Source organism: Mixophyes fleayi, chromosome 6 (assembly GCF_038048845.1).
Source record: "Mixophyes fleayi isolate aMixFle1 chromosome 6, aMixFle1.hap1, whole genome shotgun sequence".
Taxonomy (NCBI): domain Eukaryota; kingdom Metazoa; phylum Chordata; class Amphibia; order Anura; family Limnodynastidae; genus Mixophyes; species Mixophyes fleayi.
The window spans coordinates 17,572,824-17,586,181 of NC_134407.1; the positions used below are offsets into that span (position 1 = coordinate 17,572,824).

Here is a 13,358-nt window from a genome sequence, read left to right on the forward strand (position 1 = left end):
CTAGACTATCCCAAGCCAGTTACCCTTCTTTTCAAACACTATTGCTCTCCCTTTACCAGCCACAGCTTCCAGAGGAGTCTGTTCATGCACAAATTAAACCATAAAGCAAGATAGATGACAGGTTATTACTATTAGCCTTTATTGGTGATATAAGCGTAGTGACATCAGCAAAGTTCTGACCTGAAGCGTTTAAGTTTAATTCTGTATCAAAATAGTTTAAAAAGATTTTAATCTGAGCTGTTACACCCCACTCCCGATCCTATTTTTCTACAATCATGTTCACAGTAAATGAAGAAAATGTTTGCAAATCATCTTATTGTCAAATGGGGGGCATGAAACAAAAAAACAACAAATAGAGGCCTCTCCTTTATTATCCTTGGAAGTAAATTTATCAATCTGCGGGGAAAAGTGGAGATGTTGCCTATAGCAACCAATCAGATTCTAGTTATCATTTATTTTGTACATTCTACAACACGACAGCTAGAATCTGATTGGTTGCTATAGGCAACATCTAAACTTTTTCAAACCCGCAGCTTGATAAATGTATCCCCTGGACTATAATAGAAAGCTGACACATTATTATATATGGTTCAATGTCCCTTTAGCACTTAGAAGCATTATATAAAGACGCATCATTCTTCTAATTCACAAAGGGAAAAGAATGTTCTACCTCAATAGCCGTAGGTTTGGTTACACTGTCCTCATCAACGGGGTATGTGATCTCCAGTACAGAGTTCACTTCTCCTTCGGCAATGCCTTGGGTGTAAATCCTGCCGTCAGGCCAAGTCACCTCCAGGCTGCTGGCTTCATCCTTTCCTAGAGGAGAGAGACGCAGAAAAAGGAAATCAGATCAAGATGTTTCTGGATGTGAGGGTAGAGCTGATTATCGCTGGACACAATGTAGCTCTGAAAGCCTCACAGTTACTGTCTGAAGCATTACAGTCCTTATAAAAATAGCCTATTCCTGTTTTATGACTTATTAAAAAACAGTCATCATATGGGGGTTTTATTTCAGTGCTGAATAGGAGAACCTGTTCACAATTATTTTCCAATACATTATAATATGGTGTTATTCTTTCAGATTTTATGGATTCGCAATGGGAACATAAATTGAGTTCCTGGGCTCGCCTGCAGTTTTATCGCCCTCTTAGCCTCAGTTCCGAGACAATGAGCAGAGAGAGGAGAACGTCACATCATTTGGATAAAAACATTCACCGATACTGGAAAGTCGCAGTAGACTTTGTTTTTTTAATATATCTCTGGAATATAATATTTATAGTCATAATGCAAATACAATAACCACAGGGCTTTTCTTGTTCCCCCAAAATGTGTAATCATTTCTAATCAGGAACATCAGTAAAAACTGTATTTCTATTAATATCTCAGTAAACCCCAGGCTGTTGTAAGACATCATAGGAATGAATTTGAAGCCAGGTTCTTTATATCTTCAGTATCAGCTCCCAAAGTGCAAAAGGCTTAGTCTAGCTCGGAGGTGTGTAACCCGTAGCTCGGGACTCCAAGTGGGTTATCTGATTGATAAGCTGGGTACACACTACAGGGTTCTCAGACGACTATCTGGCCAATCACACTATAAACGAACGTCCGGCTCGATATTACATTGGTGTGTACGCTGCACGCGATGAATGATTATCATTTCAAAGCACATTGTATAGTTTGATTTGATTTTTAAACTAAACTAACGATCTCATTCAACGATGGAACAATGTCGTTCCAATCCTGCAGTGTGTATGCACTCAGGACCGGCAGAGTCCATAGATCTCTACGGAGTGTGCAGAGTCACCATCTTTTCAGCCAATGGTTATGACAGATGAAGAGCACAGATCTGAAGGTAAATCGTGTAAAATGTGTTTAGTGTGTACACAGGAATTGGCTGCTGATCGGGACTTTTTTTTATTAGTCATTGGTAAACTCGTTAAGGATATCGCATCGGGAGAAATTTTGTATAGTGTGTACCCAGTCTTAGATATGCAATACATTGAGAACCACCTCTCTTGGGGTTTTAGAACAATATCACACTAACGCTGGTTCCCAGCTAAATAAAGGTGACGTGCTAAATAAAGGTGACGTGCCTCTGGACTAACGTCTTGGTGAGCTAAATCCTAGCGAATAAACATGAATGGAGCACCCAGAACTGGAGTAATTAGGCTGGGGGTGGTAGGCGTGTCCAAAATGGGCAGGAGGAAGCAGCCAGTAGACCCAACAACTAAGACATAAAATAATGTTAAAAAAATCAAAGTGGTACTCTAAGTAATACATCACACATAATACATAGTTGTTTCATCTCAGCATAAAATGTAATTTCTTCAATGCTTCTCACTTCCTTTTTTAAAGCCACAAAGTCTAAAAAAATCTAGATACAACTTATACAAAATCTTGTAACATTCACAACTTCACATACTAATATGTCACTTTGTTATTGTCAACAACATTGTCAACCTTAGGGTTCTGTCTTCTGTTTTCTATATTACGCTTTGTGTCTGCTCGTTAGTCAGAATGACAGGAGTCCCCTGTGAGTTGCAGGCGTTCAGTATGCCAAATAGCTATTCTGAGAACACCAGGGCATAGATTTACTAAAGGTTCTAAAAAGGAAAAGTGGAGGTGTTGTCCATAGCAACCAATCACATTCTAGCTATCATGTTCTAGAATGTAGTAGGTAATTGATAGTTAGAATCTGATTGGTTGCTATGGGCAACAACTCTACTTTGCCTTTTTAGAAGCTTTAGTAAATCTACCTCTAAAACTTTTATATATTTATTTGGCAAAATTCCTTGAAGTTTTAGGGGAATGTATTAGACTTAGTGGTTATTTAAATGTAGACCTATAATAATATTATTAAAATGTGACCAGCGAGATAAGATTGTGTGTGTATGATTGTGCTTATGATTGTGTATATAATTGTGTGCATGATTGCTGCCTCCGTGTGATTGTACCGCAGGGTTTTTGCCTTCCCCAATATTTATTCCATTTATTCCATTTTCCATGCAAGTGTCATAGAAAAACAGTTGGAGTAAAATGCAATAATTAACAATAATGACAAAAAAACATAAAAACATGATTTCAGTTTGTGACTTTTTATTAATATTTTTATAACTGTCCCCCAATGTTGCTATGGTTGTCTAGGAACATTTTTAATCAGTGACTAAGGATAACCATACAGCACAATATACTAATGAAGAAGTAACCAATAAAACACTTTGGCTACTCTCATGTGGATGTTATATTCAATTTTGTTTCTTTTTTAAAACCGCCACTAAAGTGCAGAGCTTTCCGTGCTGGGAAGCAGCAGTTTCTTAAGAAAAACAATTGTACACCTTTATGCATAGTGTTCTTTCAAATTACAAAATACATAAACGTAGACTGATATAAAGTATATATTGGGAGTGTATTAAAGAGCAGAAGGTTCTTCAAACATGTACATGTGAGCTTATCATACTCAATTATACTGGATTTAAACAGGCATCACGGGAAATCAGCTTACTCGCCCACTCTCCCAGAATGTCCGGGAGACTCCCAAATTCCGGGTAGTTCTCCCAGACTCCCAGGAGAGTAGGCAAGTCTCCTGCATCCTGCAAATTGGTAGCCAAAATGAGGAGATTTGCGGTGAATTGTGTCATTTTGGCCCCGCCCCCTGACAAAAAATGCAGATTATGTTGCGGGGGTGGGGCCAAAATGACTCAATTCACCGCGCCTCCGCCTCCTTCCGCCCTCCCACTGCACCCCCTCTCCAGGATCTTCTGGAGGCCAACTAAAGTAAGTTGGCAAGTATGGTTAAACAATGACCCGTGAGGTTGTTGCTCACCATGGGAGCACAGGTACAGATGGCAGCATTGTATAACTAGTGCAGTGTGACCACCCATAAATCATCATCACCATTTATTTATATAGCACCACTGATTCAGCAGCGCTGTACAGAGAACTCATTCACATCAGTCACTGCCCCATTGGAGCTTACATTCTCTAACATACACACAGACTGAGAGAGAGAGACTAGGGTTAATTTTTGATAGCAGCCAATTCACCTACTAAATGTGGACATATCGCTCCTGAACTATCTGTTTAGTGTTTATGTCCAACAAAGAGAATGCAACTTGTGTGGGGTGCATTGGAATCCATACTATAGCTCAAAGGTTCCCTACTTGGACTTGTTAATAGATGGTTTGAAAATGAATAGTCCCTAGTAGACCATGGACCCAACTATTGTGTACTAACTGAAGGCCCTTTAAAAATGTTATATGACTTCAATCGCAAAACCTGTCTCTTAAAATTTGAAGGAAATATATTACATTTAGTTTAGAGCAGTGATTACCGTGAATTATTGCAAAGCACTTACCCTACAAAAAAACATTTTTTCTCAGAAAGGAAAGAAATTTAATGAACAGTAAAACAGTGTTTGACTTAATTAAGATCAGGACCATTAAGTTCTCTCATTGGGATCAAGTCCTTTATTTAAGAGTCTTTTTCCTGCAGTTAGGTTTGGTAGACTATATCGGCTCAAAGGTCTTTACATTCTAAACCTGTCACTGTGTGAGACAATTTTTACAATGTTACCCAAGTGTAAAACAAATGTGAAAGAGTTTTTGGTAAGAGTATAGAAACATTGTTTCGAAACTTTTTAAAATATTCCATTTATTTGTATTTTAAATATTTAAACGGAGAAACAAAATTGGCATGCATGCATGAGATTTAATGTGCATACTCCACATTTAGTGTCAGACTAAATCTAATACAGTTTGTTAAGATTATGCATTTGGGATTTAAACTAAACAAATTAGTTGGGGCTTTTAAAGCAACATATGGCAAAGTACGTAAAGTGCACCAACTGCCTGTCTCCACTGGGGCCAGCTGTTGCTCTCTATAGGGCAAACCTACAGACAGAAGAATGCCGCCTATCAGTCCATCAGTCTTCTTTGTAGACCACTTAACAACTCAGAAACAAACGGAGGTCCGGGTCTTCCCTGTGTCCTGAGCTGACCATGAAGCCATTGAATTATCGCTACTTTTACCTCAGCATTCGCAAGTCCGCCCCAGATGGCGTCTCAATGAATCATTACTCCTTAACCAAAAGCATATTCATATTCAGATATCTCAGGCTATCACTGACTACATTTCTCACAATACCTCTGCAGAGATCTCACAATCTATTCTATGGGAAGCCCCACACGTTACAATTCAGGGTACACTTCTCTAAATGACAGCGACGCAGAGACGTAAAGAAAAAGAGCGCAAATGAGTTCTAGAGCAACAAATACAACAGCCAATATCATTCTACCAAATCCATCCCAAAAAATGTTTGTATTCAAAATTCTTATCACTTAAAGGGCAATTAAATCAAATATTATCTAAAGAGGCTGCAAAAACACTTCTGTGGGTCCAACAAAAATATTATTAAAAAGGCGATAAAGTCGATACCATTCTCGCACCTAAACTTCGTGCCCGGTGCACACAAAATAGAACAATGTCACTAAAAACATCCACAGGTTTCCTCCTTTATGACCCTCAATAGATTGCACAGAGATTTTCAGATTACTATGTTTCCCTCTACAATTTACATTCAATAATAGATGATCCAATCTTGCTTAAGGAAAATATTAAGAGCTATCTCTGCTCATGTCGACTACCCAAACTCACTAGAATGCAATTATCATCGCTCAACACTGAAATCTCTAAGACCATCAAAACATTAAGACGTCAGTTCGCCCCCGGCCCTGACGGGTTTACTGCTATATACTATAAAAAATTTGTTGATCAGCTGATCCCCATGTTCACAGGGTTACTCAATTCGTTTTTAGAAGGAGACAAATTTGACAGGACCACCACTGAAGCGGGAATTGTGGTTATAGCCAAACATGACTAATCCACAGTATAAAATAAAGCTATTTGCATGATATTATTTGTACGGTATTCAAATATATTCTTCTTGAACCAACAGTTCTAAGAAAAAAAAAATCAGGTGGGAGTTTTGTTTTTTAAATAAATCACTGTTGCAAGCTGTAAGAAGATTGTTGCTGTTTGCTATTTTCCCTTGTTTTTTTTCTTCAGGCTGCTATTAATGATTTATTATTCTGGACTACCATGGCAACCACAGTCACATGGTACATGATGTAGCTTGCATAGAGGCTCTGGAACAATCCTCTGAGACCAGGATGGAATATATGGGTCATTAAACTATATAGACCAGGTCCCCATGATACTCTCCTTGCAAAACCGATTGCATTCTTGCTTACTCTCCCGGATTCCGGGTATGTCTCCTGGACTATCGGGAGAGTAGGCAAGTCTTCCGCATCCTGTCCCTGGCAGGCCTCAATGACACGATTCATGGAGAATCTTGTCATTTTGGCTCCGCTCTCGCGACAAAATGGCGATTTTTTTTGCTGCCGGGAGAGGGTCAAGATGGCGCAATTCGCCATGCCCCACCACTTTCCGCTCTCCCACCACATCCCTCTTCAGGGATCTCCCAGAGAGAGTATGACCTATTGTTTACCAACTACTAATAATTTAATACCAATAATGATTTAACCTGAACAAGTCACAAATCTAAATCAGAGACATAAATTTGAAAACATCCAAAAATGTTAGATGAACAGGGTCGGGCCGGAGTATTCCCTTTTATAGCTGTCCTTCTCCAGAATGATATGCAAATTAATAACTGTACATACACCGGCACCAGGGCAGGATTTACCACTAGGCAACCAAGGCAATTGCCTAGGGCCCAGCAGTCCCCAGAGGGCCCTCCCAGGGCCGACCGTGAGACCACCCTTTAAAAATGGGCCGCTACTTATGGGCCAGTGCTATGTCCTTGCCCACACTGACTAAAGTCTGCCAGCCAGCCCCTGAACAGGTGTATATGTTATGCTAAAAAACTATAGTGCTATGGATTTTTTCAAGGAGGGGGCCCCAAACCAGTATCTTGCCTAGGGCCCCATGAGGTCTAAATCCGGCTCTGACCGGCACTGCTATATTTGTCAAGCTCGCGTTACCTCTATAGAACTAACCAGAAGCCGCTTTCTGCTGATTTTTTTTTCACCTGACATTTGAAAATGCAAATGTGCAAAACAGTTTTGTAGCAAAAGACTTTATGCATTATTAAAAGTTAATTAAATCTGGGATCCCTGAATAAAAATTCCACAATAAAATGTTAGAAAACAATACCCAGCGCTCTTATAACTAAACCGTGCATCTTAGAATGTAAAAAATAATGTGCACATAATACAGTATGCACCGGCTCATAACACCGCGCGTGGTTTATAAATATACAACAAGAAGTGGCAGAGAAGTCTGAGGAAAAAGTTTAAGAGTTATCCAAGTTTCTGATATAGCATATACTGACTGGAAGTAAATTACATGTGTTCTGTGCAAAATGATGTACTTGTTGTTTGATGATTATGCCTCAGAAGAACATCTACTAAACAAAATGTTCTCTGTAACATGACATAATACCACAGTTGCCTACATTCGAGAGTCTCTGGACATTCCGGGAGAACAGGACAACCTCTCACATCTTGCCCACTTCCATAGTGAAGTGGGTGGGGCCTAGTAGCGCAATTCACTGCAAATCGAGTCCTCTGGGCCCGGCTCTTGCTGTAACAGGCCAAAAATAGCAGAGTGGGCAGGGCCTAATTATGTAGTTTCCGTGATCACGCCCCCAGGACACGGTAGTGAGATCTCCTCTCCCTCCAAGCGCATTGGGTATTAGGCATCAACACAATTGCTAAAACGTCTTTAATACAGCAGAAAGAAATCCCTGTCTCATGTATAAAAAGACAAATAAAGTTTTGCTTAAACGCGCACACACAAAAACATTAATTGGCTTCATGAGGAAACCACCAATCAGCGTAAACAGAGCATTCGCAAACAACCAATCACAAGCGGTTCACTAAAGCTGGGGACCGTCAATCATTATCATCCGCTATTTGCACCTGCCCCTGACCACCAGCAAATAATATGTCCTTCTCAGGTTGTATACATGCGTCTGTGTCTTGCATCTATCTGCAATCACGCGCATACGCCATTGCTGTAGTCGTAAGTGACTGAGTCACGCAATTCTGCATGAGCATGCGCAGAGGGATGACAAGCAAGATACACTTCCCACTCTGGCGTACGACCTCCCACTCCACATCAGCCACTAGGTTTAGGTTAGCTAAATCATCATTAAGCGATGGGCTACTCTCATATCAACATTTTTCTCCCAATATGCTGCTCGTCTGACCCTCATTTAAGTGTCATATCGCTCCCGAAAGATTACATTTCCTTTGTTGTGTTGATTTACCAGGGCATACATATGCACATTCTGCACTATATTTGCATTTTCGTAGCTGTTGAATAAAATGTCTAATAATGTACGATGACTTTCACTGCAAACTGAATCCTCAGCAGTCTGCTGTTATTAGTGACGGGCAATAGCGTTTTTAGTCGCTATATTTGCTATCATTCGACAGCCATAAAATGCACCAGAAGCTAGAGTATCCACTAAGGCCTGACCAATATTAAAGGGCTCTCAAATGGATAATAATAATAATCATGTGCAACTATGGTATTTACAATGCATACGCATTATGCTACTATCCCGATGGAGCTCTACATTTAAGTGAGGCGTACCATCTGTGCTACAGCAAATATAGGATACAGAGAGGACGGAGAAACAGAGAGAGGGGACGGTGAGAGAGAAGGAGAGAAGAGTGAGCCAGAGAGGACAGAGAACCAGAGAGAGGGGACGGTGAGAGAGAAGGAGAGGAGTGTGAGCCAGAGAGGACAGAGAACAGAGAGAGGGGACGGTGAGATAGAAGGAGAGGAGAGTGAGCCAGAGAGGACAGAGAACCAGAGAGACGGGATGGTGAGATAGAAGGAGAGGTGAGTGAGCCAGAGAGGACAGAGAACAGAGAGAGGGGACGGTGAGAGAAAAGGAGAGGAGAGTGAGCCAGAGAGGACAGAGAACCAGAGAGAGGGGACGGTGAGAGAGAAGGAGAAGAGAGTTAGCCAGAGAGGACAGAGAACCAGAGAGATGGGACGGTGAGATAGAAGGAGAGGTGAGTGAGCCAGAGAGGACAGAGAACCAGAGAGAGGGGACGGTGAGAGAAAAGGAGAGGAGAGTGAGCCAGAGAGGACAGAGAACAGAGAGAGGGGACGGTAAGATAGAAGGAGAGGAGAGTGAGCCAGAGAGGACAGAGAACAGAGATAGGGGACGGTGAGAGAAAAGGAGAGGAGAATGAGCCAGAGAGGACAGAGAACAAAGAGAGGGGACGGTGAGAGAGAAGGAGAGGAGAGTGAGCCAGAGAGGACAGAGAACAGAGAGAGGGGACGGTGAGATAGAAGGAGAGGAGAGTGAGCCAGAGAGGACAGAGAACCAGAGAGTGGGGATGGTGAGAGAGAAGGAGAGGAGAGTGAGCCAGAGAGGACAGAAAACCAGAGAGAGGGGATGGTGAGATAGAAGGAGAGGAGAGTGAGCCAGAGAACCAGAGAGAGGGGACGGTGAGAGAGAAGGAGAGGAGAGTGAGCCAGAAAGGACAGAGAACAGAGAGAGGGGATGGTGAGAGAGAAGGAGAGGAGAGTGAGCCAGAGAGGACAGAGAACCAGAGAGAGGGGGGTGGGGGTAACTAGAGGAAAGAGGGAGCAGGAGAAGAGAGAACCAGAGAAGAGAGAATGAAAGAAAGGAGGAAGGGATGAGAACCAGAGGAGAGGTAAGCAGAGAGAACTAGAGGGAGAGATAACAGAGAGGTGTGGTAGAGAACAAGGAGGAGAAAAAATGGCAAATGATGGGGGGGGCAAACTGGTATGGGAAACTCAGGGGAGGGCTGGCAAAATTTAGCTCAGGGAAACGAGACTCGACTGAGCAGTTTATTAGGAACATTTTAAAGGAAAAAAAATAGAGGAGGCCCAGTGACCCAGCCCAAGGTAGCCCACTATGGGGCTGGCTCAGGGGCAGATACCCCCAGGCCAGCCTGCCTCTGGGGAACTAGAGGTAGGGGAAGAGGAAAAATAAGCAGAGAGAGGGGGAGAATAACAAGAACCAAGGGGGGGGGGGGGCACCAGATGATGGGAGAAGTGGAGAGAGAACCAGAAGGGGGTGAAAAGACCAGATTGGGGAGGAGCAACAGCAGAGAGAGTGAAGGGGAGAGAGAGGGAAAGAAGGGGGGGGGGGGAGAGAGAGAAAGAGGATGGTAAAGGGGGTAGAGGAGAGAGAGCTGAGTGTCAGACGTTGTATTTGCAAATATAGATATATTTTGGCCCAATAAATGTAATGAAAGCCAATTGTTTGAAAGTGGACATGTCCTTTAAGAATACATGTAGGAAATAGATTATAAACAGTGCTTACACAATGATAATAACTGGAGAGTGTGGAGAGAGAATACTCATCTACAATGGATAACATGGAAAAGTTGGGAGTAGGAATAGAGAATGAACCATGGGGGATCCAGGGGAGGGGGAGCATAGAGGATAACTGTGGGTAGGCGTGAGAGGTGATATTAGCAACACCAATAGCCACACCCCTTCTAGAGGGATGGGGGCGGGGATCCACAATGGATATCGCACAAGGCTGCATTCACAATGGCCAACCCAGGTAACACAGAATTAAGTTTGAAGCTGGAGGGAGCGGGCACAGCAATGTATGTTACCCCTAGCAACAAACTAAATTATTCCACACTGTACCAGGTAATGCGGTCATCTAAACCAATGCTTAGAGGCTCAGGTGTTGTATTTGCAAATATAGAAATGTTTTACTTAATAAATGTGAAGGAAGCCTACAGTTAGAAAGTAGACTTGTCCTTTAATAATATATACAGGAAATAAGAATCTAAAAAAGTGATTGCAAATATATTGCATACACAGAGATAAATACTTGCACTTGTTATTTTACTATTCCCTATAATTTGTTTCATTCACAAGAACAGAATATTGTGTTACTGTGAGCACATTACTTCTCAGTCAGGACGCTGTGCTGTATGCGAGTTTGTTTATGGAAGCGTGAGATTTCTGCATTGCGGCCCAGGGGCCTTTTGACGTGCCACTGGTTCTCACGCATTACACCGATTAGTCTTCCCTGCCGTTAGACGACCCCAGAGTTCACACAAATGGTGTAAGTGGTGGGGGCGCTTCACGGCCTATTTATTTGTGAGATGTTCTGTAGCCTTCTTATCTCAGAGGACCAGGTGTTAAGCACGATTCTCATCCAAATGTGTACGAAGAACCTCACATTCATTTTAAAACATAACACTAAACAGCAATGTTGCCAAACTTACTATATATACTGTATATTTCCTATGTACTTTGCATGTTTTTAGCATTTTATCTACTTATGTGCAAATAACTTTTTTTTTTCTTTTAAATTTCATTAAAATTTCCATCATGATATACAAACCTTCAATGTACAGTACTTGTATCATAAAACACTTGGCCACTTTATTAGGTACACCTGTTCGTTAATTCAAATATCTAATCAGCCAATCATGGTGCAGCGACTCAATGCACAAAAGCATGCAGACATGGTCAAGACGTTCAGTTGTTGTTCAGACCAAACACCAGAAGAAGTGTGATCTAATTGACTTTGGACATGTATTGATTGTTGGTAGTCCACGAGGCGATTTGAGTATTTCAGAAACTGCTGATCTCCTGGGATTTTTACATATAACAATCTCTAGAGTTTACAAAGAATGGAGCACAAAACTAAAAACCACCAGTGAGCGGCAGTCCTGTGGGTAAAAACGCACCCGCGTCTACTTGTTAATGAGAGAGGTCGGAGGAGGATCGCCAGACTGGTTGAAGCTAACAGGAAGGTGACAGTAACTGAAATAACCATGTGTTACAACAGTGGTATACAGAAGAGCATCTCTGAATGCACTTCGAAACCTTGAAGTGTATGGACTACAGCAGCAGCAGAAGACCACACCGGGTTCCACTCCGGTCAGATAACAACAGGAAACTGAGGCTACAGTGGGCGCAGACTCACCAAAAACAAACAGTTGGAAATTGGAAAAATGTTGCCTGGTCTGACGAATCTCAATTTCTGCTGCAACCTACAAATGGTGGGGTCAGAATGTGTATAATCCACATTAATCCATGGATCCATCCTGCCTTGTGGCAATGGTGCAGCCAGATGGTCCTGGTGTAGTGGTGTGGGGAGTGTTTTCTTTGCATACATTTAATACCAACTGAAAATAGTTTAAATACCACAGTCTATTGTTGCTGACCTGACTATTATGGTCACAATCTACCCATCTTCCAATGGCTACTTCCAGCAGGATAACACACCATGTCACAAAGCACACGTCATCTCAAGCTGGTTCCACCAACATGGTGATGAGCTCAGTGTACTCCAATGGCCTCCACAGTCACCAGATCTCAATCACAATAGAACACCTTTGGGATGTGGTGGGATGGCAGATTCACAGCTGTGTGATATCATGTAAGCATGGACCAGAACCTCTAAGGAATGTTCTCAACATCTTGTTGAATCCATGCCATGAAGAATTTAATGTGTTCCGGGGGCCAAAGGGGGGTCCTACTCAGAACCTGTAAGGGGTAGCTAATAAAGTGGCCACTGAGTGTATATCTGAGATACACTTTGTGAAATTCAAAATGCCTGCTAACCAATCAGGGGGATATAAATGTGCAAACTTTTATAAATCGTCCCTCCGAAGAATTTAACTTTCTTAAACTTTTACTCTCTGTTAATTTCAGAGAGTAAAGGAATACTTCTCTCTATAAATTCATGGTTTTATTTTTTTATAGATGGTCATTATAGGGAAAATATCAATACCATATATCAGATTGATAGAATTGGTTAAATCTTAGAAGAGACTTCTATCAGCCAGTATTTAGAAGTTATACCTAGAGGTAAGATATTTTTTTTTCTGCTCACTGGCAATATATGTATATAACGTAATCTGAGCTTATACATAGACAAAAACAGAGCAGACACTAAGGTTTATATTTACTAAACTGCGGGTTTGAAAAAGTGGAGATGTTGCCTATAGCAACCGCATTGTTGCTGTCATTTTGTAGAATGTACTAAATAAATGATAAATTGAATCTGATAGGTTGCTATAGGCAACATCTCCACTTTTTCCAACCTGCAAATTAGAAAAATATACCCCCAAGTCTTAGAATTTCTAAAATTCCCCAGAGAATGAGTTCAGACGTACATAGCTTATTAATAAACACAAAATAAGTGACGGCACTTATAATGCACAGGCCATAAAGGTTTGTTCGGGGTGAATTTATAGACAGTAACATTCTGTTTCCAGAATCCAAAAGTGAATTAACTGTCTATGTAGGACCTCTGTGACTAGCCGTGCCAGGCACAAGGTATGTTTAGGTGTAAGTGTAACTGTTTTAAGATTTAC

At 41.5% G+C, this 13,358-nt stretch overlaps 1 protein-coding gene across 5 annotated transcripts in view; it reads right to left on the reverse strand.

Moving 5' to 3' along the window:
* Positions 1-13,358, reverse strand: part of CRTAC1 (cartilage acidic protein 1) — a 534,303-nt gene that overhangs the window by 18,875 nt on the left and 502,070 nt on the right. For all 5 annotated transcript variants that reach the window (XM_075215949.1, XM_075215948.1, XM_075215947.1 and 2 more), the window contains one exon: positions 671-816. In XM_075215949.1, coding sequence (XP_075072050.1) covers positions 671-816 — 146 coding nt within the window. The remainder of the gene's footprint in view (positions 1-670; positions 817-13,358) is intronic.